A 27,123-nucleotide genomic window follows, 5' to 3' on the forward strand; every position below is an offset into this window, starting at 1 on the left:
TGAGCTGAAGGAAGAAGCTTAACCCACTGAGCACCCTAAATTTAGGCACCCCTAAAATTCTCATGCTGTGTCCCAGATCTGCTGAATCAGAAACTCTGGGGCTGGGATTGGCTCTCGGGGTTTTAACAAGCCCTCTAGGTGATTCTGATGGTCACTAAAGTTCGAGAACCATTTTCCGGTAGGTTCACTATTCCCCTTTCCAAAATGAGAATTTGGTACTTTTCCCTTGCACATGACTTCATCTGTAATCTTCCTGCTACCAGAATGACAAATGTACTTACCCATCTTCTTCCCATTTCAGAGAGAGACCCGGAACCCTGCTGTACCTCCCTCTCGCCCTCTAGCAGTAGCCGTTGTCCTACAGGAGTATTAAATTGTCTGTGGAGTATTAATATATTCTCTGTTTCCAACTCTAAAAGTATATGGTTTCACTTTGCCCATTTTTGAGCTCTATTAAAATAGCATATAGGGATGCCTGGGTGGCGCAGTCAGTTAAGTGTCTGCCTTCGGCTCAGGTCATGATCCCAGGGTTCTGGGATCAAGCCTGGAGTTGGGCTCCCTGCTCCGCGGGGAGCCTGATTCTCTCTCTTTCCCTCTGCCTGCTGCTCCCCCTGCTTGTACTCTCTCTCTGTCAAATAAATAAGTAAATAAAATGTTTCAAAACTATTATATAAATCATATTAAGTATTCCTGTTCTTTTAGTTAGTGTGTGTGTGTGTGTGTGTGTGTGTGTGTGTGTGTGTGTATATATATATATATATATATATATATAATTTTTTTTAAGGTTTTATTTATTTGACAGAGAGAGACACAGCGAGAGAGGGAACACAAGCAGGGAGAGTGGAAGAGGGAGAAGCAGGTTTCCCGCCGATCAGGGAACCCAACGCAGACAGACTCTTAACTGACTGAGCCACCCAGGTGCCCCAAGAAATATATTTTAGATACAAATCTTTTATGCTTAAATATGTTGTAATTATCTTTTGATTCTTTTTCATTTTTCTTTTGGTTTCTTTTTTAAAATCTTTGCTTTTTAAGTAATTTTATTTTTTTTAAGATTTTATTTATTTATTTGACAGAGATCACAAGTAGACAGAGAGAAAGAGAGAGAGAGGAGGAAGCAGGTTCTCTGCTAAGCAGAGAGCCTGACGCGGGACTCGATCCCAGGACCCTGAGATCATGACCCGAGCTGAAGGCAGAGGCTTAACCACGGAGCCACCCAGGCGCCCCCCTTTTTAAGTAATTTTAGATTTGCCAAAAAGTGGCAAGGATGATGTAGAGTTTGATGTACCTTTCCCTCAACTTCACCTGATACTACCATCCTACACAGCCACCGTACATGTATCGCAACGGACCGACACTGTACAATACTGTTAACTACACTACAGACTTGATTCCTGTTTTACCATTATTTCCCCTTGATGGTCTTTTTTGCTCCAGAATCCATCGCCTTCCATCAGCCTGTCTCACTAGTCTCTTCCAGCCAGTGGCAGTGACTCTGTCTTTCCCTCTTGTCTGTCATCTTGCTGGTCTGAAGAGTACTAGCCGGATATTTTGTAGAATGGCCCTTCAGTTTAGGTGTGTCTGCTGGTGTTTTGTTTTGTTTTCCATGATTAGACTGGGGGTTTTGTGTTATTTATTTTTCATGGAAGTAGAGTTGTCGTACAACTCTGTATTGGTTTTAGGTGAACAGCACAGTGATTCAACAACGATAGGCATTAGGAAATGTCTATTAGTTTGCTCCCTAGGTTTTTTGGATTTGGCCCACTTCTTTTTTTAAGCACTTCTTTACTTTCTGGCATTACAAGCTGTTCCAGGCTTATCTTGTGCTTTCCCTTCCTCAGTGCTAGAATCCAGCTATTTTTTCCAAGGAGAATGGTTTTTGGAGAGTGGTTGGGGATCCTTGATATCACTGGTGTGTCAGTGCTTCTAGACCCTCTCAGTGGAGAGCCTAAGAAATACATGTTTGTACTTACTCATGTGTGCACCTGTCTGTCTGTGTGTTTCTTTATATGTCTGTATGCATGGGTTAACATATGCGTTCATCCTGACATCTGTCACTAATCCGACATCACAGAGCTCACATAGCTTTCTCCCCACCTGCTCTTGCTTATTTGCAACTTCTTTCTGTGACAGTGAGAAATCTGGCTTACGTTATTCACCATTTATTTTCTTATTTACCAACCTTGGCATACCCATAAAGTAGATTTATTTTATTTTTATTTTATTTGTCAGAGAGAGAAAGAGAGTACGCACAACCAGGGAGAGAGGTAGGCAGAAGGAGAAGCAGGCTCCCTGCTGAGCAAGGAGCCTGAAGCTAGACTCGATCCCAGGACCCTGGGACCATGACCTGAGCTGAAGGCAGATGCTCAATCAACTGAGCCACCCAGGCTTCCCTCTAAAGTTTAACTGACAACCCATAATCTTCTGGGTAAGAGATTTACCCTGTTGAGAGCACTGTTTATTCTTTTTGTTTTTAGCTTTACAATACCCAGTCAATAAAGTATTTTTCAGTTACTTTGGTCAACTGTGTTTCCCCATCCCGAGGCTATGTTATACATTTGCAACAGAGTTAAGTTTATTTTCATAGTCTTCGCTACATCCTAGGATTTCCCTAATATCTCTGTTTTTTGTTTTTCTTCTGAACTTGTGCTAAGTAAAGTTATTTCCTTGGGGTATTTAGTTCTGTGCGTTTCAGCAAATACAGTCTTGTGTCCGTCACTTCAGTACTATATAGAATAGTTCTGGGGTTGCCCGGCTGGTTTAGTAGGTGAAACATGCGTCTTTTGATCTCAAAGATGTAAGTTCAAGCCTCACATTGGGTGTAGAGATACTTAAAAAACAAAACAAAACAAAAAAACCCAGTTCTATTGTCCTAAGTCACTTCTTCTTTCCCTCCAACTAGTGACCTCTTTTCTATTCCTACAGTTTTGCCTTTTCCATAATGACCTATAAATGACCTCAAACACTTGTAGTCTTGTGTCTTCTTTCACTTAACATTTTATCTTTTGGATTCCTCCCTGCAATGTGAGTCAGTCCATTCCTTTTTATTGCGAAGTAGTCTTTGTATGGATGTATGACAGTTTGTTTTATCCATTCCTTTGCTGAAGGATATCTTGGTTGTTTGCAGCCAATGATGGATAAAGCTGTGATGAACATTTGCAGCTGGGTTTTTGAGTGACCACACGTTTCCAGTTGTTTGGGGGGTACATACGGAGAATACGCTTGCTGAGTTCTACGGTGATTGTACGCCTAACTAAAAGAAACTGCTCCACTGTTTTCCAAAGTGGTGGTCCTGTTTTGGACTCTTACTAGCAGTGTTTAAGAGTTCTTGTTTAACATGTGAGCTTGTCAGACTGTTTTTAGCCAGGTAAGAGGCATGTAAGGGGTGCCTGGGTGGCTCAGTGGGTTGAGCCGCTGCCTTCGGCTCAGGTCATGATCGCAGGGTCCTGGGATCGAGTCCCGCATCGGGCTCTCTGCTCAGCAGGGAGCCTGCTTCTCCCCACTCCCCCTGCCTGCCTCTCTGCCTACTTGTGATCTCTGTCTGTCAAATAAATAAATAAGATCTTTTAAAAAAAAAAAAAAGGCTTGTAATGACATTACAGGGTAGTTCTAGTTTGCATTTGCCTAATGACATTGAACATCTTTTTATATACTTATTTGCTGCCTGTATATCGTCTTTGGTAACTTCTTCTAGATCTTTTGCATGTTAAAAAAATTGAGTTATCTCTGTATTGTTGAGTTTAAGTTATTTAAGGGGTGCCCCCCACCTTACTGAACTAGCTAGGGCTTCTAGTACGGTGTTCAGTAGGAGCGGTGACAGGGACATCCTTGCCTTGTTCCCAAATTTAAGGGCGAAGCATCAGTCTCTCCACATGAAATATGTTAGCTACTGGCTTAATTTGCAGATATCACTTATTAGGTTAAGAGAATTCCCTTCTGTTCCTAGTTTGCTCAGATTTTTTTAAAAAATCATAAGTGAACGGTTAATTTTGTCAAGTGATTTTTCTGCACGTATTGAGATGATCATATGGTTTTTCCTTTTCTTGTTAATATGGTGGATTGGGTTGATTGCTTTTCAAGTACTGAATCAGCCGTGAGGTGAACCTTGCTTAATCATGATGTAGTATCCTTGTAATATATTGCTGGGTTTGGATAGTCATTAGGGAAATACAAATGAAAGCCACAACTGGATACCCCGTCATGCCCAGTAGAATGTCTGCAATGGAACAGACAGATGATAACAGTTGTTGGTGAGGAGGAGGAGACCTTGGAGGCCTCATACACTGCTCGTGGGTAAGTGGGCATGAAATACGGTGCAGTCACTTTTGAAAACAGTTTGGCAGTTCCTTGATGCTAAATACAGAGTTACCATATGATCTGGGAATTCCAGTCCTGGGTCCATATCCAAGAGGAATGAAAACCTGTGTCTACACAGAAACTTGGACACACATGTTCGTAGTAGCTTTATTCAAATGACCACAAGGTGAACGACCTAAATGTTCATCGACTGATAAGTAGATAAACAAACTGTGGTCTGTCCCAACATGGAGTCGTCACTTAGCAATAAAAAGAAATACAGGACTGACACCTGCTTGAACCTGGGGGAAACTATAGTGGAAAAAGCCAGTCATGAGAGACTCTTCACTGTAGGATTCCATTTCTGGGAAATGTCCAGAACAGGCAGATCCACAGAGACAAAGGCTGGATGGGTGTGTGCCCAGCACACGGCTTTTCTTCTGCTGCGTCTTCCGGGTGAGGGTTTGTGTTAATTCAGTGAAGAGTTGACCTTCATTTTAAACTTGTTGCGCCACAGGCTGCAAATCCCCCAGTAACCCCTCTGTCTGCCTCCCTGTTTGGCTGTAAGTCTTCCTTCATGCTGCTGGGACCACAATTCCCTCCAGCTGTATTCATCTTTTTTTTTTTTCCCTTAAGATTCTATTTATTTATTTATTTATTTAAAGATTTTATTTATGTATTTGACAGAGATCACAAGTAGGCAGAGAGGCAGGCAGAGAGAGAGAGAAGGGGAAAGCAGGCTCCCCGCTGAGCAGAGAGCCCAACTCGGGGCTCGATCTCGGGACCCTGGGATCATGACCCGAGCTGAAGGCAGAGGCTTTAACCCACTGAGCCACCCAGGCGCCCCAAGATTTTATTTATTTGAGAGAGAGAGAGAGAGAGAGCAAGGGAGAAGATGAGCTGGGGGAGAGGCAGAGGGAGAAGCAGGCTCCCTGCTGAGCGGGGAGCCCAATGCCAGGCTCCATCCCAGGAACCTGGGATCATGACCTCAGCCGAAGGCAGATGCTTAACCTACTGAGCCACCCAGGCGCCCCTATCCAACTTATATTTATGTCACACTTGCTATCGCTAGCACTTTGCGTTAGTAGCAGGGAGAAGGACATTCTCTGATGTTTTGATAAACGTGATTCTTAAAAGGCGCTGGAACCTGGGGCTTGAGGGTGTGGCCGTCATTGGTGCCCAGCCTCTTTTCTAGAAGCTACGCTGGACTTAGCACGTATCCCTGCCCTCCCCAGGGGAGAAGGGCTTTTTTATTTTTCCTGTTCCCTTTCCCAGCTGCAATGGGTTTCCATCGTACCCTCTGGCTAAAAGATTTTTGCCTTTCTCCTGCAGTTTATTTATTTTTTTTTTTTAAAGATTTTATTTAAGCAGGCAGAGAGGCAGGCAGAGAGAGGAGGAAGCAGGCTCCCCGCTGAGCAGAGAGCCCGATGCGGAGCTCTATCCTAGAACTCTGAGATCACAACCTGAGCCAAAGGCAGAGGGTCAACCCACTGAACCACCCAGGCGCCCTCTCCTGCAGTTTAATGCTTCTGTTTCCTCGATGAAATAGGAGAGATGAATCTGGGCAGGGTCTCATTGGTGGCTGGCATTTTGCTTCCCCAGGTTTGTTGGGTTTCCTCCAGCTTCCTCAGGCTACAGATTTTTTTGAGCTTCTCCCGGGGAGTAAGGCTGTTTTCCCCTAGTGGGCATGGGGCTGTATGGCGTTTCAGCAGTGACTACTGTTTTCTTCCCCTAGCCGGCCGCACGGGAGAACTTTCTCAGGGTTCTCGCCAGGCATCCTCATGAGCTCCCGGTGGGTTTCCTGGCGGGAGAAAGCCTACACAGGGTGGGGGGGCTCTTCCCGTGTCTGCAGCCCGCCAGGCTTCACAGTAGCCCATCCTCAGCCTTTAGCAACCATATTTTCTTACCAAACACTGGTCCTGTGCACACAAATGCTTGTGTCCCATTTCTCCCCGCGGTTGCCAGTTGCCACTTTTCAGGAGAGTTGTTTGCCCATGATCTCAGTTCTCCAGTGGTTCAAAAAAAGTCATAAATTTTCTGTTTTTTCCAGCTTTTTTCTTGGTGTAAGGGTAGGAGCAGTGTTCTTTCTGGCTCTCTGTTCTCGTTGACTGAAACTGGAAGTCCTGGGGCTCTTTTTAAAAAAGATTTTATTTATTTGAAAGAGAGAGAGAAAGAGTGCACGAGAGCCCATGAGCTGGGGGTAGAAGGAGAAGCAGGGTCCCCACTGAGCAGGGAGCTTGATGTGGGGCTCCAGGGCGATCCAGGAACCCTGGGGTCATGACCTGAGCTGAAGGCAGCCACTTCACTGACGGAGTCACCCATGCACCCCCTGTTTGTGTGTGTGTGTGTGTGTGTGTTTATATGCACACAGATTCTTCGTTTTGATGAAGCCAAATTTATCAGTTTTTCTTTGGCGTGTACTTGTGTTTTGTTGATTGACCACTGCATATAAAATTAGTTCCTTTAACAGACACATATTAAGGCAGAAGATACTATGCTATAGAGAGGTTCACGTAAAAGGCTAGAATTATTGGACCCTTGAACCCAGGCTTAGATTTCCTATCTGAGAAAGGTGTTAACTAATAACTCGATTTCTTTATGTGTATAGGACAGATTATTATGTCTATTTCTTCTTAAGTCACTCTGGTGAGTTGTATTTCCTCAGGAATGTGTCCGTCTAATCTGCTTCAGTTTTATCAGCAATTGCTCATAATAGCTTGTACTATAAATATATTTTATTATTTTTATACCTCATATTTTGTATTTATGCATTCTGGGTTATTTCTCCCTTTGATCAACCTCACCAAAGACTTTACTATTTTATTAGTTTTTAAAGAAAGTCTGGGGGCATCTGGGGAGCTTAGAGGATCCAACTCTTGATCTTGGAGTTAATGAGTTTGAGCCCCATGGTGGATGTAGAGATTACTTAAGGAAAAAATAAGTAATAAAAAAATAAATTTCCTATATTAAGAAAGAGAAAATACCTTTTGACTTTGCTGATACTTGCTATTGTATTTTGTTTTCTGTTGCACTAATTTCTCCTTTTATCTTTGTTACTTCATTCCTCCTATGGGATGGGGGGGGTTTGCAGCTTTCCATTATGAAATTGAAGAGTATATATAGGACCAGATCTGAGCAGGTCCTGAGGAAGGACACATCGTAAATTGCAATGCGGCCTGTTCCTGCCGTACCGCCGCCTTTCCGTCAACTCCTCCCCGAAGGTCCCAAAGAAAGTAGTTCACGGTGATCAGTTGTCTGAGGCATGAATAAAGCCAGGTTAGGTTTATGTATGTACTATGCTGGAGCCAGGCAGGAGTGGACTGATGTGGGATGGTAGCCCTGTTTAGGGGTGACACTGAGGTATAGTAAGGATAGAAAGTTCTTCCAACAGGGAGGGCTTTATTATTTTTAAAAATGATTTTATTTATTTATTTGACAGAGAGAAAGATTACAGGCAGGCAGAGAGAGAGGGGGAAGGAGGCTCCTGGCTGAGCAGAGAGCCCGATGCGGGACTCGATCCCAGGACCCTGAGATCATGACCTGAGCCGAAAGCAGAGGCTTAACCCACTGAGCCACCCAGGTGCCCCCAGGGAGGGCTTTAAATGGTACATTTCATGGTCAGTTTTTGTTGTTGATGTTGTTTGGTTTTGGGGAGGTTTTTTTTGAAGGCAAGCTATATTGAGGTGAGGATCTGGCCAGATTCACAGGCAGAAGCTAATGATTTGGGGAGAGAAGCTTAAGAACTTAGAAGAAACAAGAATAGAGAATCAGTGCAAGGAACTTTAGGGAGGAGGCATATGGATGGATATCTTTTTTTTTTAAAGATTTTATTTACTTATTTGGCAGAGATCACAAGTAGGCAGAGAGGCAGGCCGTGGGGGAAGTGTAGGCTCCCTGCTGAGCAGAGAGCCCGATGCTGGGCTCGATCCTACGACCCTGAGATGTGACCTGAGCCTAAGGCAGAGGCTTAACCCACTGAGCCTCCCAGGCGCCCCTGGATGGACTTCTTCAGATAGATCTGGAATGCAAGGATTTTTATCGCACTCTTTTTTTTTTTTTAAAGATTTATTTATTTATTTGACAGAGAGAGATCACAAGTAGGCAGAGAGAGAGAGAGAGAGGAGGAAGCAGGCTCCCTGCTGAGCAGAAGAGCCCGATGTGGGACTCGATCCCAGGACCCCGAGATCATGACCTGAGCCGAAGGCAGCGGCTTAACCCACTGAGCCACCCAGGCGCCCCTTTATCGCACTCTTTTATCGCACACTTTTTTTCCTTCTTCAAGATTTTAGTTGAAAGAGTGAGAGTACATGAGTGGGAGAGGGAGAAGCAGGCTCTCCCTGAGCAGGGAATCTGATGTGGGGCTGGATACCAGGACCCTGAGATCAGGACCTGAGCCAAAAGCAGACAATTAATGACTGAGCCACTCAGGCATCCCACTTTTATCTTGCTCTTGATAATCAGATGGGTGAGATATTCATTGTGCCTATCAGGTAGCTTTTTTCTCCAGAGATGGTAACAGAGATAGCGAGAGAGCTCAAGTGGGGAGGAGAGGGAGAAGCAGGCTCCCTGGATGCGGGACTCGATCCCAGGACCCTAGGATCATGACTTGAGCTGAAGGCAGGTGCTTAACCAACTGAGCCACCCAGGTGCCCCCTAAGCGTGATTCTTTAGCTATCTTAAGTGATTCTATTAGCAAAATGATTATTAATATTCTTTTCTCCTGGGTGCTTGGAGTTTATTTTCCACTTGGTGGAAGGCATGCAGTTACAGGGTGTAACTGCTTGTGTGTGGCTTGGATAGTAAAGAATGGGGTTCTCTCAACTTCCTTTTTGGTGTTTTGCTGTTTTGATATAAAAGAACCCAACTGGGAAAAAAAAAAAGAAAGAAAGAAAGAAAAAAGAAAAAGAAAAGAAAAAGAACCCAACTGTTTCTGCTCGCTGCAGCCTGCCTGGTCTACAGGGAGGGGAGGGTAAGGGAGGGGAGGGGAGGGCCTCTGAGGAGCCTAGTGGCTCCTGAAGCCTGGTGGCTGGTGGTGGCGACTCAGGATTGGGGCCCGGTGTTGGCTTTGCCAGGCTGGCCACCAGGCTGCTTCCCCGTGGTTTCCGGAGCCAAGTCACAGGAGATCGTGCTCCTGCAGGCGTGGGGAGAGTCCACGCCTTCTGGGGACTCTAATGTTGTAGCCACGAATGAGAGAATAGACTTCCCCAAAAAGAAGCTTGCACGCCAGCAATCCGATCGGCCTTGGGGAAACCGGGGTGGTGAGGGATGGCTTCCCCGGGACACTGTGCACTTCCGCAGGAGCTGTTACTGGAAGTGGAGCCCAGGCGGCGCCAGTAATAGCTGTGGGCGGCCGCTGTAGTCGTGGGCTGGCAGAAGCCCGGGCGTGTGCTCGTGGGTGGCGGGGACAGGGATGCTAGGCACAGAGCCCATTTGCAGAGGAGACCATGGAAAGCCACTCCTCAACGGAGGTGCGCCCAGGGCTTTGTTTTCTGTTGGAGGCAGACGGAACTGATCTCTAATGTTTGAAATGAAGAACCCTGGTTTTTATAGTGAAAAAGTGGGGGTGGCAGAGCAGATTGGGAGGGTGAAGAGTGTGCTCCCTGAAAGATGTGTTCAAGCCCTAATCCCCAGTGTTTAGTGCCAGTGAATGTGACTTCATTTGGAAATAGGGACTTTGCAGATATAATCAAGTTACAGTCATCCTGGGTTAGGTCGTGCGGGGTTGGGGGAACCCTATATGCAAAGACTAGCATTCTTCTAAAAGGGGAGACACGCGGGGGAGAGGCTCTGTGATGATGGAGCCTGAAATTGAAGGGATATAGCCGCAAGCCAGGGATACCGAAGATTGCTGCAAAGATGCAAAGACAGATTGTCCCCGAGTGCCTTCAGAGGAAGCATGGCCCTACCGATTTTGAATTTCTAGACTCTAGAACCATGATAGAATACATTTATGTTGTCTTAAGCCACCCAGGTTTTGGTCATTTGACACAGCAGCCTTGGAAACAAATACATATTTCGTTCAATGTACCTGTGGAAAGATTCAGTTCTGGGAATTGGATGTGCGGCCGGTTGTGTCGTCCACTGTGGTGACTTGACCCAGGTCACAGGTTGCTGAGCCTTGAGGTGGGATGGTAGTGGGCTTCTCCTGAAGAACACGCGGTTATTAGCCCGTGTCCGAAATGCCTTTCGTTAGGTTATTCTGATTATCATGCAGGCCCTGCCATCCAGTATGGCATTACTAGCCCACCTCTTTTCCTAGAAATGGAATTCTGTTCTTGCCTGTACTGCTACCCAAGGAACCTAGTGTCCATCCCCACTGGAATCCACGTTACCGCCTATAGCACACCTGGCAATGAAGAACAGCCGCAGTGTTCTCTTAGGATATGCTACTGGTCTCCTCAACAATATCCCAGATTCGGGGGGCCTGGGTGGCTCAGTCGTTAAGCCTCTACCTTCGGCTCAGGTCATGATCCCAGGGTCCTGGGATCAAGCCCCGCATCGGGCTCTCTGCTCGGTGGAAGCCTGTTTCTCCCTCCCCCACTCCGCCTGCTTGTGTTCCCGCTCTCGTTCACTCTCCCTGTCTATCAAGTAAATAAATAAAATCTTTAGAAAAAAAAATAATATCCCAAATTTAATCAAATCCAAGATACTATCAATGAATGGTAAGATGATCCATTATTTTATAAACCACTTAGAAAAAAAAGACCACTGTCAAAATGGGACCTATAGTAACTTATAAAACATCCTCAGGGGTGCGTGGGTGGCTCAGTGGGTTAAAGCCTCTGCTTTCGGCTCGGGTCATGATCCCGGGGTCCTGGGATTGAGCCCCACATCTGGCTCTCTGCTCAGCAGGGGGCTTGCTTCTCTTCCTCTCTCTCTGCCTGCCTCTCTGCCTACTTGTGATCTCTGTCTGTCAACTAAATAAATAAAATCTTTAAAAAAAAAATCCTCATTTCACAGACCTGAACAGATGTGCGTCTTAGAACTCATGAAATACAGTATTTTTTAAAGCCTCGGTGAAGCAGGTGTCATTGGAGCTTTTCTAACAGAAAAAGTGTAAGTGAGCAGATTATACATGATAGACATTTATTTGTTTATTTATCCATTTGTTTATTTATTTTAAGATTTTATTTATCCATTTGTCAGAGAGAGAGCACAAGCAGGGGGAGCGGCAGGCAGAGGGAGAAACAAACTCCCCACTGAGCAGGAAACCTGATGCGGGACCAGATCCCAGGACCCTGGGATTATGACCCAAGCCAAAGGCAGACGCTCAACCAACTGAGTCACCCAGGTGTCCCGATTCTTCTTCTTTTTTTAAAAAAAGAAAATTTACTTATTTGAGAAACATAATGAGAGCGAGCAAGCGCACATGCAAGCAGGGTGGGGGAGGGACAGGGAGAGGGAGAGGGCGTCGGAAGCAGACTCCGTTGCCCAGTGCAGAACATAATGTGGGGCTCCATCCCACAACCGCGAGACCATGACCCGAGCTGAAACCGAGAGTGAGGCGGCTTAACCAACGAAGGCACCCAGGCGCCGCCGTGATACTCCCCCGTTCTAACACTTCTTGCTCTCTTAAGATTTCGGATTTCGTCTTACTCGTTATTCCAGGAAATTTGGGGGAACTTAACTGTACTTAAGGCAGACTACCACTGAGTGCAGGTTTCAGTTCACCAACGAAGAAAACGTGGAGAACTTGTACTTCTAACTGCTTAAGTCAGCACATTGACGCCAAACTCTCTCGTATGCAGACCCATGTTGATAAATTCAGCCTGCTCTGCTTCCCATCCTTGATCTAGCACACTCCAATTGTATAACCACACGTGTTTGCTAGAATCGTGCCAGACGCTTCTGTGTGTAAGCCTTCTCCTGGGGCAGACTCTGTATTTGACTTTCCGGGGCGTACTGGAGTCCGACTGTTGTTACAGGTTTGGAAAAGGTGAAGGTTTGAAGAGGTGAGGAGATGTGGCTTTCTGTGTCCTTGAGCTCAGGTGAGCCTATGGCAGCGTTTTCAAGCAAGGTGGGAGCTGCCGCAGCAGACAGGAGAACAGCAGCTCAGGGTACCAGCGATGAGTTCTGTTGCAGACTGAGACTTCCAGATACTGGGGTTCATCTGCATTTTCTCATATGTCACCATTCCAATTCCCAAGGCCCCTTTTTCACATAAAAGACCTGGTGAAGCTGTGAATTAAACTAACACTGTAATTTGGCAACTCATGGGATCAAACTTCTCCTTTTGTCTTTTGGTCTTCTCTGCTCTCCGGCTGCAAACAGTAAGATTCCTTTACTATAGTCTCAGAAAGTCTCAGGTTTTCAGTCTGCCTTTTCTTTTTTTTTTTTTTTTCTAAAGATTTTATTTATTGATTTGACAGAGATCACAAGTAGGCAGAGAGGCAGGCAGAGAGAGAGGGGAGGAAGCAGGCTCCCTGCTGAGCAGAGAGCCCGATGCAGGGCTCCATCCCAGGATCCTGGGATCATGACCTGAGCCGAAGGCAGAGGCTTTAACCCACTGAGCCACCCAGGCACACCCTGCCCCATTTTAAAAGAAAGTTTGTTTGTTTTTAAATATTTTATTTATTTATTTGACAGACAGAGATCACAAGTAGGCAGAGAGTCAGGCAGAGATAGAGGGGAGGAAGCAGGCTCCCTGCTGAGCAGAGAGCCTGATGCAGGGCTGGATCCCAGGACCCTGAGATCATGACCTGAGCCGAAGGCAGAGGCTCAACCCACTGAGCCACCCAGGTGCCCCTCAGTCTGTGCTTGGATAGGAGGATTTAAGAATGAGAATTTGTTCTTTTTCTAAAGTGAGGTCTATGCCCACTATAAGGCTTGAACATTATTCTCTTTCTTTAAGCCAGTTTTCATTGGCTTAAAGAAAGAGATTTTTATCTCTTCTAGGGGATATTTGGCAATATATAAAGATATTTTTGTTTTTCACAACTGGGGAGAGACGTGTGTATATGTTCCTCACATCTGCTGGATAGAGACCAGGGATATTGTTAAATATCCTACGATGCATACAACCTCCCATAACAAATAAACATCCTAGCCCAAATAATGTCAGTAATTCTGGGGTTTTAGGAACCCTGTTTTAAGCTGTTCACCATAGTGCGAAGTAACCACCCTATTCCACATTCCCTAATTACTCAAATGTGCTGGTATTTCCCTCAGCAATCTCTTTTGTCAAAAAAGTATGCCCAGTGAGAGGGAGCACTGCTATTTTATGACTGCTAAGAAGGAAAAACCACTGACAAACCATAATGGTACATTGATTTTTTTAAGTGATTTTTTTAAAGATTATTTGTTTATTTAGAAAGAGAATGAGTTGGGGGAGGGACGTGAGGAAGGAATCTGAAGCAGACTCCCCGCTGAGCAGGGAGCCTGATGCGGGGCTCAACCCCAGGAGCCCGAGATCATGACTCGAGCCGAAACCAAGAGTCTGACGCTTAACCAACTGAGCCACCCAGGCGCCCCTGGTACATATTTTTTTTTTTTAAGTTTTTATTTATTTATTTGACAGAGAGATCACAAGTAGACAGAGAGGCAGGAAGAGAGACGGAGGGGAAAGCAGGATCCCTGCTGAGCAGAGAGCCTAATTAGGGGCTTGATCCCAGGACCCTGAGACCTGAACTGAAGATAGAGGCTTAACTTACTGAGCCATCCAACTCCGACCTCCTCCCCCATACATTGATTTTTTAACACACGTCCTTTTATGCATGCCCTTCCTACTCTTGTCAGCGAATACCCAAGCCACTTCATGGACATTTCATTCCAGATGACAGATGATAATGTGACTGCTTCTCCACAAGATGCCATAGGACACTAGAGTCGTGTCCTCTCATACTTGCAGAATTCTGCCTTTAACCCCAGTAAGCCCCAAAATGAATCCTTGAAGTCCTGTTGCTTACAACCACTCCTGACATAAATTTCTGCTTTTCAGTAGCAAAGTTGTGTGTTTGTGTGTGTGTGTGCACATGCATGTGTGAAATATACTGGGTTACTGTGTTGCTTATGGAGGAACAGGGATTGCTGGAGACCACATTTAGGGCGACTTTTAATCACCCAAGTTAGGCTATAGCAGTGGTCCAAAGAGGGCGGTACGGCTCAGCAGCGCCAAGCACCTGGTGCTGGAGTTTTGGCTGTGGATACTCTAGCATCATCTCCACCGCTGCTTGCCCTTGAGCATGAGGTCATGGTTACCGCCATCAGAGTTCCTCATCATCTACTGCCTCTTCACTCAGTGGCTGGGATCGAAGTGTCTAGTTCATGACAGCTTAGCACATGCTTGTGCTCTAGTCACAAGGGAGGGTGGAAAGGAAGTATCTGTCACCCTCAGTACCTATAATGAGCAAGGAGGAGACATACTGCTGTCATCAACGTTTTATTATGTGGGGGGTTCCACAAATAGAGAAAAATGGCATAGGTTCTGATTGGCTACAAAGAACAAAGGTCCATGGGACGCCTGGGTGGCTCAGTTGGTTAGGCATCTGCCTTCTGGCGGAGTCATGATCCCGGGGTCCTGGGAACAAGTCCTGCATCAGCCTCCTTGCTCAATGGGGGGCCTTCTTTCCCTCTGACCCTCCCCTGGTTTGTGCTCTATCTCTCTCTTTCTGTCTGACAAATAAATAAAATCTTAAAAAAAAAAAAAAAAAAGAAATGGTAAAGGTCGACTACATTCTTCCCACCACTCTCTCCCTTCTGCTCTGAACAGAAAACCAGAAACAATCCTGATTCCCCTCGCGTCCTCACTTAGGAATACATTAATAGTTGATTCTGTCTCCAAAATATAGTCTTAAAAAGTAAGCTCTTCCCCAGTGTGGGGCTTGAACATATGGCCCTGAGATCAAGAGTCACAGGCTCTACCAACTGAGCCCTCCAGGTGCCCCCCAAATATAATATTTTTTTTTTTTTTAAGATTTTATTTATTTATTTGACAGACAGATCACAAGTAGGCAGAGAGGCAGGCAGAGAGAGAGAGGAAGGGAAGCGGCTCCCTGCTGAGCGGAGAGCCCGATGCGGGGCTCGATCCCAGGACCCTGGGATCATGACCTGAGCTGAAGGCAGAGGCTTTAACCCACTGAGCCACCCAACAATTTGTGTCTTGTCACGGTTCTCAGTTTCTCCTTCTAAATTTTACTTCCTGGGGAACAGAGGCATGGCTCTTTTGTCATGCCTACAACAGGACAATTCAGTAGGCATGAGTCCCTCTGCCCCTCCCCCTGCTTGTGCTCTGTCTCTCTCTTTTTGTCTGACGAATAAATAAAATCTTTAAAAAAAAAAAAAGAAAGAAAAGCTGAGTCTTCTGCAGGGTCACGTGGCTGGGAGCTGGGGTGAAGGAGGCAGAGGGGACCTTGGTGGCCGCCTCTGTGGTGGCATATGGAAAAGAATAAGGCTGTGCGCCTGGAGCGGGGTGGGGGGAGGGGGCAGGGCACTGGCCGCAGGCTTCCACGTGCCACGGGATTGCCAGGCCTGGTCCTAGTCGTCCGCAGAATCTCCCTTGATGTCCTCTGCTTCACTCTTGTTGACCAGAGAGGCCTCTTGAACTTGAGAGAATCTGGGCACATAGAAGACCCAGGCCTTCAGCCAAGGCAGATGGGAGCAGGGCCTCTAGGTCTGAGGAAGAGCAGGAGAACGTGTGGCCAGAAATGCTTTCAGTAATGCCCTAACTTGCTTCTGTGGGGTCTTTGTGAACAGGATTATCTAACACCAAAGAAGCTACAACCGCCAGAACAAAGACAACCGCCGGAACAAAGACAACCGCCGGAACAACGACAGCAGCTGGAACAGCGACAGCCGCTGGAACAGCCACAACCGCAGCTCAGCCCCTTGTAGCACCGGCAGCCGGTATCGAAGGGGGGACTCAGGTGAACGATCCTGGATCAGGCACAGCCGCAGCAACCACTGTGCAAGCGACGACGGCCGCCGCCACCAGCGGACGATCCCTAACAGCACCCAGCGGCTCAGGGACGACCACAGCCACAACGCCAACCTCCGCGGACAAGGATGCGAAGGCCTCCAGCAACCCCACTGTAGCTAGTGATGGCTCAGAGGATGGCCAAGGTTTAGACAAGACGACAGTCTCCTCAATCACTCACCCCGTGAAGCCCGAAGCCACCGGCAGCCCGGCAGCCGGAGCGGGAGCCGGGGAGGCCCACGGTGGTCCCGCCAGCAGCACGACCCCTGGGGGCGGGAAACCGGCTGCTGCTACGCCTGCAGACGCGCCCAGCACCTCCAGCCCCGCTTCTTCTCTTCCTGCCAGCGCCGGCCCAACAAGCCCTCACCAAGCAAGTACAAGCCCTGGTCCTTCGAAGCCTCCGGTGAGCCCTTCCGACAAAATTCCCACGGCAGCTCCCAGTAGTTCAGGCACGAAGGTGGGCCCCAGCTCCACATCTCGGGGGACACTTCCCACAGCAAGTAAGTCATGCCTTTTTCTTTCTTTCTTTTTTTTTTTTTTTTAAGTTAAGTAGGCTCCACACCCAACCTGGAGCTTGAACCCTTCACCCTGAGAGCAAGAGTCACGTGCTTCTCTGAGCCAACTAGGCATCCCAAGTATTGCTCCCCCCCCCCCCCAAGCAAGAACCTTCTGAATGCTTATGTTCTATCCAGTTGCTAAGCTGGAAGACGGAATTCATGCTGAGGGTTAAATTCTGTGAATACAGCACCTTCACTCCGGGCCAGGTTCCCCCGTCCGTGACAGGCGCTGGCCAACACTGCTGGGTTCTTCTGAGGAGGGGCCAGTGTTCTGGCCTGCCCAGTTGAACACAAACAACCCAGCAGTCTATTCATGGGTAAGACTTGGGTGGTCGCCGTTGGTGGGGCAGTAGTACTCCAGAACAGTGTTTCTCAAATTAGCAATCACCAGCAGGAAATATATTTTATGTAGTTTTACACCATAATCCAGGAATACAAACGAAGAACACACACGTAACAACACGTGTAACTGATAATAATAGTTTCACTGACCAGGGTTGATTCTTCCTGTATGTGATGGGCCCTAATACTTCCTGCTCCATCCCATGTCCCTTAAAAGTGCTGATCTTTTTTTTTTTTTTTTTAAATTTATTTATTTGACAGACAGAGACCAGAAGTGGACAGAGAGGCAGGCAGGGAGAGAGGAGGAAGCAGGCTCCCTGCCGAGCAGAGAGCCAGATGCGGGGCTCAATTTCAAGACCCTGAGATCATGACCTGAGCCGAAGGCAGAGGCTTTAACCCACTGAGCCACACAGGCGCCCCTAAAAGTGCTGATCTTAACCCACTAAATAAATTTTAAAACCCACGGGTGGATCATGGGCCTCACGATCATGGACCGATGGCAGATCTATGGAATCAGAATTTCTCTGTGTGGACCTGAGTCGGGGACCCCGGAGGTGGTTGGAATGTGTACTGGTGCTCAGTGCACCTGCTTCTCCTGCAGGTGGTCTCATCCTGCAGTCAGAGCAGGGGCTCTGAGCTGGATACACCTGGATTCAAGTCCCTGATGGGCCGCTTCTTCACATGTGACCTTGGGCAAATCATCCGGCCCCTCTGAGCCCGGTTTCCTGATTTATAAACGAGGCTTATTTATGGTACCTTCTTCATCAGGGTGTTGTAAGGATTAACTAAGAAAGTAAGCGTGGGGGTGCTGAGGACAGACCCCTAGATGGAGTGCCCGTTGAGTGTTAGCTGTTGCTGCTGCGTCACTGGCATCGGGGCTCACACTGGCTTGCACAGTCTGACCCACCCTGGAATACGGCACAGGAAATGACTTCATCTGTTTGCTTCTTCTAGCTTGTGGGCTTGGTGGGGGGTAAGGCCAAAGAAGCCCCAGGAACTAAGAACAAGAACAAGGGAGACTGCTATCTGCTTTTTTTTTTTTTTTAATTTTTATTTATTTATTTGACAGAGAGAGATCACCAGTAGGCAGAGGGGCAGGCTGAGAGAAGAGAAAGCAGGCTCCCTGCTGAGCAGAGAGCCAGATGATGGATCCCAGGACCCTGGGATCATCAGGCAGAAGGCAGAGGATTTAACCCACTGAACCACCCAGGTGCCCCAAGACTGCCTTCTGCTCTTAAAGGTACCACTCATCTTTTCTCAGAGCCTTTGCTTTCCTAATTACAGCATCACTGGGTCCCTTACAAGGAGATCTGCAGAAATCCAGCGTGATGCCAGCTGTCACTGGGACCTCTTCGTCCATCACTGGGACCTCTTCCTCCACCACTGGGATCCCTTCTTTGGAGACTTCGCATCCTGCAGGCCCTTCATCAGGACCTGTGGCCACGTCTCCTGTCGAAGGATCCAGAAGCCCCAGCACCCAGTTGACTTCAGTTGCCCCCCGAGTCCCCAGCGTGCCTCCTTCCTCGGCTCATGTGGATGACAGGGTACTTCCAGCAGGGGTGGGACAGATATGAGAGCCCAGCCTCAGATGGAAGGGGCTCTAAAAAGTGTTTCTACCCGCCCTTCCAGCCCAGAGCCCCTGGCAAGGGCTGCTGGAAACTGTCCCCCATTCACCCCCTCTCCCTGACTTTGCCAGATTCTGGCTTAGACAACTGGCCAGCCAGCAACACACCTGGCTATAAAACTCTGTGCAGTCACACCCCCCAGCTTCTTAGGAGCCCCTTCCTTTGTGTCTCCCACCCAGGGGGTAAAAGGGAGGGGTCAGGGATGGGACCCTGCCAGGCTCAGCCTGAAGCTGAATCCCAGTGCCTGCTTCTTGTAGATAAAGTGCGAATCTCCCGGAGGGCTAACTGACAAGATGCTCATCCTGAACTTGACGAAAAGGAGCCTCTGTGTGAGTATCCTGTCAGTCTAGGCTCCACCCTGATCGACACCCCCAAACTGTGGTTTAGCAGCAGGGGTAGGGAAGGTAGGAGGGCATGGAGTGTTCCTTCTGAAAACGGACTGAGGAATGTGTTCACTCTCCTGCCCCTGCTCTTTCTGTGGGAAGTGGCCCCTTCCAACTGCCAGACAAAGTGAAGTTCAGACTGCCCTAAGTCAAGTCCCACAGGGCTGCTGCGGGGCCAGAAGGCCCCAGCCCAGGTCTCCTGGGCTTGCACTGTGTGAGGATTCACATGTTCTCCAAGTCTGGAGACCTCCTTCCTAGTTCAGGCTGTGGTTTAAGCTAAGTTGATCTCTTTGGCCTTCAGAGGCCCCGGTTGAAAACAAGAGGCTCAGTTAGCCAAACTAAGGTTCCCTGTTCTGATAATCTGGGGTTGTGTGTCCGCGGGTCCATGGACTCATCTGACAGTCTCAGTGGAAGAATAGCGTGGACATGATCTCTCTCCAGCCTGTGGAGTCAGAGCTCCTGAGCATCGGGGCAGCCATTGCTCCTATTGGGGGTGTGTGTGTGTGTGCTGGGGTGGGAGTGTCTGCTTGTGCACCCGGACATTTGGTTGGGAGGGAGCGCTGTGCTGTGTTGGCGGGGCGGTGGGGGGCGTCAGTTGCTGTTGCCACTCTCTAGTCTTTGAGGATTATGGGTGGCTCATGGCTGCCCTCTCCTGGTCAGTGACTACTTTTGAAAACACCCCCTAGGAAATAGAACTGAACTATAGACTGAACTATAGGGTTTCTTTCTTTCTTTTTTTTTTTTTTTAAAGATTTTATTTATTTGACAGAGAGATCACAAGTAGACAGAGAGAGAGGAGGAAGCAGGCTTCCCGCTGAGCAGAGAGCCCGATGCAGGGCTCAAACCCAGGACCCTGGGATCATGACCTGAGCCGAAGGCAGAGGCTCAACGCACTGAGCCACCCAGGCGCCCCACAATAGGGTTTCTAAAGGATGGAGAACTTGGCTTTATAGCATTTTAATGCCACCTGTATTTTTTTTTTACAGTTCTTTTCTTCTGGGTGCCCATTTTGCTAGAATTTTCCAAAAGCATGCATTTAGACTGTATTTTTCAAGGGAACAATGTTGCCCTGGAGCTGGGCTTATTGGACAAGGCAGGAATCACACTGATGCATGCCCAGCCATCCTCACACTCTCTTTTTGGGCTAAAACGTGCCAGGTTGTGAGACTGGGTGGGAGAAGCATTTTTTCTGTGTGCCGTAAAAGCAAGGTTGGAAGCCCTGGAGCCCTGTCAGTGTGAGGCAGAGGAAATAGTAAGCTTAGGAAGTCCCAGAGAGAAAACTCAGGATGGCTTGGGGTCCTGAGGTGAGCCATGCCAAGTCCTTTCCTTCACCTCTGTACCCTATTCCAAAATCAGGTTAGAGAAACACAGCCTGGGGCACCTCTAGATGACATGGCAGGACCAGGTAAAAGCTGTCTACACTTTGCTTCCTTACCCTCAGCCCTAAGGCCATGTCGGCCACGCTCCGTCTGGTGGGAAGTATAGAAGATTCCCCTCCTAGATGGTCCCGTGTGCATCTTCAAGATTCTCCCATATTCCCTTGTTCAGTGATGGCCTTTCCTGGCTTCATGGCTAGAGTCTTAGTCTAGGGAAGGGCACGCCTGCTGCAACTTTGGGAAAGATAACCCTTGGCTGAGAGCTGGGGCTTCCCCTCCTGAGGTCTTCAAACTGGGCATCAGAACATGGCAAGTGTCAGACTGCTGGGCAGTGCCCCCTCAGTCCCTCCTAGGGAGATGAGAAGGGCATTAGGACATGACCCCTGAAGAGCTCTGAGAGAGGGTGGGGCACTCAGGTGAGAGGTACTGTTCAGCCACAGACGAGACAAACAGGGTAAGGGGACCAGGGGGAAGAGATTTGCAGGAGTCAGAGAAGGCAGGGACCAGCCCAGCACAGCACATAACCCGTGACTCCTGCCAGGCCCGGGAATGGCCCCACTTGAAGGAAGAGGGAAATAGGTTCACACCAGGCAATAACATCCTCCTGACCTTGGCTCCGAAGGGCAGCCCCACAAGCCGAGGCTGCTGTCCTGATGCCTGAGGACTCACTTGTGGTCTCCCCACAATAGGCGGGGAACAGCAGTTCGGATGACAAACTGGTCACACTTCTGTGCCGAGCAGCAAAAGCCACCTTCAACCCAGCTCAAGACACGTGTCATATCCTGCTGGTACCTGTTCAAGACTCCCAAGCAGTGGCGATCAAAGAAATCACGGTGCAGAGTGAGTTGAGGGTGGGGGGTGCTGGGGTCTAAGTGGGGAGGGAATGGGCCAGGGGTTGACCACTTGGGAGCCATGAAGATGGGTCAGGGCTGGTGCTTCTTGCGAAGGGTCAGGGCAGGGCGCCCCGAGAGAGCCAGCACGCAGGAGACTGAGGTACGGCACGTCCTCCTCTTGGGGCCCAGTCTCCGTCCCCTACACTTCCCTCTGAGCCCGACCACCAGCAGCGTCTCTCCCCTCCACAGCCAACCTCCTGCCTGGGGACGTGTATGAATCGCTGAAAGACAAATGGGATGAGCTGAAAGAGGTAAGCACTTCTCGGGGGTCGGCAGCTCCTCTGCTGTGCAGCCTCTCTCCTGGTGGAAGAGTGCCACCTGCGAGCAGCCGGAGTGCGGGGGGTTAGAGAGGGGACAGCAGGGTGATGGGCTTGGCCCCCATTCTGTATTTTGCCACATAACGTCCTCTTTCCTGGCAGGTGGGAGTCAGTAACATGAAGCTTGGGGACCAAGGGCCCCCCGAAGAGACCGAGGACCGGTTCAGCATGCCTCTCATCATCACCATTGTCTGCATGGCGTCCTTCCTGCTCCTGGTCGCCGCCCTCTATGGCTGCTGCCACCAGCGACTCTCCCAGAGGAAGGACCAGGTGAGCAAACAGACCAGTTCGCCAGATGACTTCCGCCCGTGACCCCTATTAGAGGAAAGGGAGTGGGCCATGGGCCCTTTTAGACAGGCAGAGACCATCCCTTATAGGAGGGAACTGCACCGTTACAGGGCAGACGGAAGAGGCGTGTGGGGGAAGGGAAGGGAAGGTCGTGGCCTTTGGAGTCCAGAAGACCGGGGATTAAAGCCCTCGCTCTGCCTCCGATTATCTGTGTGACCTTGAGCACCACCTGTCATCTTTGAGCTTCTCCGCGTGTGGGGATAATACTCACCTTGCAGAGTTGCTGTGAGGATTCCCTGAAAGAAATGGGTAGGGGCATCCCTGGCTGACCGGAAGTTCTTTACCCGCCTTCCCCGAATTCCCACCACATGCAGTCCTCAGCCCGGGCTGTGCACCGCGGGGACGGTTAGGAAAAGTCCCACGCCTGCCTCCTCACACACCGACTGAAACAGAATCTCTGGGTCTGAGTATTAGCTAAAGGCTTCCCGGGTGACGTGACTGTGACCCAGGTTGTAGTTCAGATAAAGACCAGAGAAAGCACTGCCTCCAGGTGGCTCCTCTCTATGACAGAGACGGCACAGGTCCGGCTGTACCCATCTTACTTAGGCTTAAGAGAGGTCCTGACCTGATGAATGTCATTTTCTTATAGTCCTTCCTGATTCAGGACAGTGGGGTGAGGCAGGTGCCTGGAGAGTAAGTTTGGGGAGGGGGAGAAATGGAGGAAAGAGCCGGGAGGCTTCTGGAAAACAGAAGTCCATTTTTGCTGACTTCATGGATCTACCAACAGGGTAAAGGTCAAGCGAGCTGGGAATTCTAGGATGCCGGGCCAGCAGCCACGATGGCCTCCAAGAGCATTTATTGTGCACTCTACCCAAACTGGGGTTCCTCGATTGTAGGGGTACTTGTCTAATATTAAGCCCATGAGCCCTCAAAAATTACCCTTTCTTGGGTCGTCTTCCCTATCCTAGCAACGGCTAACAGAGGAGCTGCAGACAGTGGAGAATGGTTACCATGACAATCCCACACTGGAAGTGATGGAGACCTCATCCGAGATGCAGGAGAAAAAGGTGGTCAACCTTAATGGCGAGCTGGGGGACAGCTGGATCGTCCCTCTGGACAACCTGGCCAAGGATGACCTTGACGAGGAGGAAGACACGCACCTCTAGTCAGGTCCGCGGGCAGCCTCCAACAGGACCACAGCGCTCCAGAATGAACCACCTCAAGTGCCATTTGGACAGGGGAGGAACATCCTTCCCAGCTGAGGGAAAGGTGGGGGAGGGAAGCAGACTCGGAGGGCCCCTCCTCCCAATCCCCACGGGGCCTTAATTTTCCCTTTTCAAACTGAACCAATCACATTCTGTCTAGATTCCTCTTGTAAAATAACCCACTAGTGCCTGAGCTCAGTGCTGCTGGAAGACGAGAGGGAGGCGCACCCACGTGGTCATCCGGTAGAATCCCTTCAGCTCACATCCGAGGGGACAGAGGCCTGATGGAAACACAGATCCCCGATTCGGTGTGGCGGCTTTCCCGCCACGCCCCACCGCTGCCGTCGCTCGCGCCTCCCCTCAGAGCTGCTCCCAGTGGGGTGAAGCTCGCCGTTGATGTGACAATGGATGGGACGGAAGGGACAGCAGGGCCAGATCCTGTCTCCGGGGCATCTGATTCCTTCCAAGTACAGGCCCCCAGCCTCGCCTGCCAGTGTGTCCTGCCCCCTTTGTGCTTGCCCCGCCCCCCACACAGTTTGTAGCCCCGCTCTGTCCTAGGGCCTCTGGGACTCACACCGTGGCTTCGTGGCTTCGAAGCCCTTGCTCCAGATTCTGGCTTCCTTGCATCTGCTTCGGGACCTTGAGACTTAACCCACACAAGACTCCAGTGTGAACGAGGTCTGCTTCAGGGATCCTTCTGCAGGTGAAGAGAAAAGGGGAGGCCCTTCACCCCCAGGATGGGTCCTGGCCCATCACCAGGGCAGGAACTCCGTTGGCCTCCCACTCCCACCGGCGACTGGAATCTGCAGCGGCTATGAAGAAGTGTTTCTGTCGTTCATTGCTCGGTCGGTGGGGTGAGGCCCAAGTTCGGAGATCCCCCTGAGATCCAGCAAGAGAGAACCACAGCTGTAGGGCAGACGTTCCCAGGGCCCAGTCCACAGAGTGGTGTTTCACCGGACAATCGATCGACACGGTTAGGAAGGATAGGCTTTACTCTCTGTTCCAGAGGAAACTCAGGGACTTTTCAAGTTGCTGAGAGTTTTGTTGTATTTGTTTGTTTTTTGTCCAGCCCTCTACTGCCACAAGCCAAAGCTCCAACTGCTGGGAGACCTTTCAGTTAACTAATCTTATTGACTCCTGGTTCTCCTGTGCTGTAGGGCTAGAAAGGCCTAGAAAGTGCGATGCATTTTAAGGTGCTCAGGAGCAGCCTGGGGGTGCCTGTGGGGTTCCCAGTGACCTCTCACTGTTGGGGCATGCAGCTGGGCCTTGCCGTGTCCCCTCCTCTGTGTTCCTAGCAGCCTGCCTGCTTCTGCAGTTTCTGGTGGCATCTCAGGGAAACAGTACCGGGAAGGGGTTTTGAGGGAGCTTAGCCACTAGTTCCCAAGCGAAGGCACCTGAGGACTGGACAGAGTGGGGTTCAATCCAATTTTCTGGGAAGCCCAAATCCCAGATTTTGTGCAACATTGCCCACGGTCTCTCTTGCCCCTGGGTGTAAATCTCCTGGCATGAATGAGGAGGATGGGCAGAACTGCTGTCCCTCCCTGGCTGCCTTGATTCCTTATTCATTCATGGCCGTTGCCCTTTGATATCCTAGGGTTCTGGAGCGCAGAGCCTCCAGTGAGTTTCCCAAGAGCTAGAGAGATGGTGGACTTACAAGGATCCACAAGTCCTTGCCCTGATTCTCTAGCGTCTGGAGGTTGGCAGGGTAGAGAACAATGCTAGCTTGGGAGGGAAAAAAGGAAATCTTGTTATACTGGAAGAGCTCTGTTTGCTTCCTTCCTGCCCAGCATTTGATTCTTTCCACCCTGTGGGTTTCTGTGGAAGAGGCCAGACTGGATTACCACTCCTTTGCTGATTCTGGGTCACATTTTATCAGCCAGGCCTTCGGACAGAGGCAGCAAGTACACCCCCATAAACTGATCGAAGGCTCAAGCCCCACAGCCTCTTGGGCAGAGAGATGATGACCGGCAAGGACTAGCGTAAAATCACACTTGGTCAAGAGGAATGACTGTGGTGGCTCCGTCCAAGGAGAACCTTGGGAAGCTTTGGGCTGGTTCAGATGCTCCTTCTGGTGCATCCAAGCTGGGTGGCTCCAGCCTTTGAGGGCAACTTCAGAATCCAGTACCTTGCCTTGGCTTGCTCTTGCCACTAGACATCTGTGTCAAGGACATACAGCCAAGCATCTGCAGAGGTCACCTTCATCCCACGACTGCACTGGGATCAGTGCTGTCTGGTAAGTCAGAGTTTGGGGCTGAGAAGAAAGAAGAGGAACACCAGGAACTCGGCAGGACTTCCAACAAGTTGTGCCAAAGAGAGATTATCAACTTGGGATCAGGGGCAGACTGGCTTCCCTAAGCTGCATAAAAGGCCAGAAATCAGGAGTCTGATGACTGGATGGAAACCCAGTGGGAAAGCACGCTGTTCTGTGAATGGGGAGGGCAGCAGTAGTGCTTATGAAGGAGGTACAGAATAGGCTTTGCATCGTAGGACAGAATACGGGTTTAATCTAGTCTAGATGCCAGATTCTCTTTTTCCCTTGTTATAAGGAAAGCTAGCAGGAAGTTTATTTAAACCACTTCTTGAGCTTTAACCTTTTTTTGACAATATACTGAAGAAACTTTGGAAAACAAGTCCAAGCTGATACATACATACATAGTTCTTAATAATGTAAATACCACAGCCACATGGTAATCTACCCAGCACTGCTTTAAGCGAATATACACTGTAAAAACATTTGCTAGTTGAGGTGGCTTTTTTTTTCTCTGAACAGGAATGTAAATGTAAATGTCTATTTCACTAGAAATGACAAGTTTTTGTTTGTTTTTCTCCTACGAAAAGTGAAATATAAGACAAGCTGATGACAGAGTATTTGTCTTAGAGATCAGGCATTTTTATTTTTAAATGCGATCCTCAATCCCCCTCCCCAGCTAAGTCCTAGCCTATTACAGGAAGGCTTGGAGACACTCTAGTCCTAGGGAGAGGCTTTTAGAGACCTAGTCCAATCTTTGTTTTGTTCTTATAGAAAAAGAAACTGAAGCCCAGAAAGACAGAAGTGGCTTGGCCAAAATCACATGGTTAGTGAGAGAGAGGATTAAAACACCAGTGCTGTGGGCCTCAGAATGAATCCGTAAATTAAGAACAGGCACCAGGACGACACAAAGGACAGAATTCCCTTCTCAAATCATGTCCTGCTGCAAGGCTAGGGAGAGCCCGAGGACCACAATAGGAACCATACCGGTCTACGCTTGCTCGGAGTTATTCAGGTCTAAGACTTACATGACTGATATTTTACTGTCAAGAAACAGTTTTTGAATGAGCTTTTACATACAGATCTTCTCCTAGCAGGGCTGTGGATCAAAGGAAACAAGCTCCAGGAAGGCAGAGGGGGCAAGAGTAAAGCAATGACTTCTCTTTTATCACTGTCACAAGCTGATCGGCTCAGGTTTGGTGAAAACCCAGCACTGAGTGGAAGGGAGGGGAGGACGATTTGATGTGTGTCTTTTTTGTTAGTAGTGAATGTTAGTTTGCCCAGGCGACTGCAGGAGCGTGTGTCTTCGCGGACAGGGGTCTGAAGTACACTGGAATTCACTGGGAAACTTGTTTGTAAAGACTATACTTAATTATTGCCATTTTCTTACAAAACTATATTTTGGAGAACTGTATACTGTCAATTAAAGTGCTTTTGTGTAAGCTGGCTCAAGCCCCGTTGAACTTGACTGACTGGCTCATGTTCTTCACGTGTGTGCGAGCTCGTGGCCGACGCTCTAGCGAGGGCAGCGTCCTCTGCTCTTAGGCGGCGCTGCCCAATTAGGGGGTGCAGAGAGTGAAAGAGAAAGGGAGAAGCTGAAAGGAAGGAAGAGGGGGATCCTGGTGACCTTGGGCTGTTGTAGTGATCCCAGCTGGATCTTTTCTCACGTGTGTATCAGTGTT

At 48.8% G+C, this 27,123-nt stretch overlaps 1 protein-coding gene across 1 annotated transcript in view; it reads left to right on the top strand.

Annotated features, from left to right (window-relative positions):
• The window catches only part of PODXL (podocalyxin like), a 48,478-nt gene extending 21,590 nt beyond the window's left edge, over window positions 1-26,888 (top strand). The window contains exons 2-8 of the mRNA XM_059396395.1: window positions 15,988-16,707; window positions 18,391-18,650; window positions 18,989-19,060; window positions 21,180-21,330; window positions 21,573-21,634; window positions 21,803-21,970; window positions 22,957-26,888. Of these exons, the coding sequence (XP_059252378.1) occupies window positions 15,988-16,707; window positions 18,391-18,650; window positions 18,989-19,060; window positions 21,180-21,330; window positions 21,573-21,634; window positions 21,803-21,970; window positions 22,957-23,154 (1,631 nt within the window). The 3' untranslated portion in view covers window positions 23,155-26,888. The remainder of the gene's footprint in view (window positions 1-15,987; window positions 16,708-18,390; window positions 18,651-18,988; window positions 19,061-21,179; window positions 21,331-21,572; window positions 21,635-21,802; window positions 21,971-22,956) is intronic.
• Window positions 26,889-27,123: the final 235 nt, after the last annotated feature.

This window comes from Mustela nigripes, chromosome 4 (assembly GCF_022355385.1).
Source record: "Mustela nigripes isolate SB6536 chromosome 4, MUSNIG.SB6536, whole genome shotgun sequence".
Lineage (NCBI taxonomy): Eukaryota > Metazoa > Chordata > Mammalia > Carnivora > Mustelidae > Mustela > Mustela nigripes.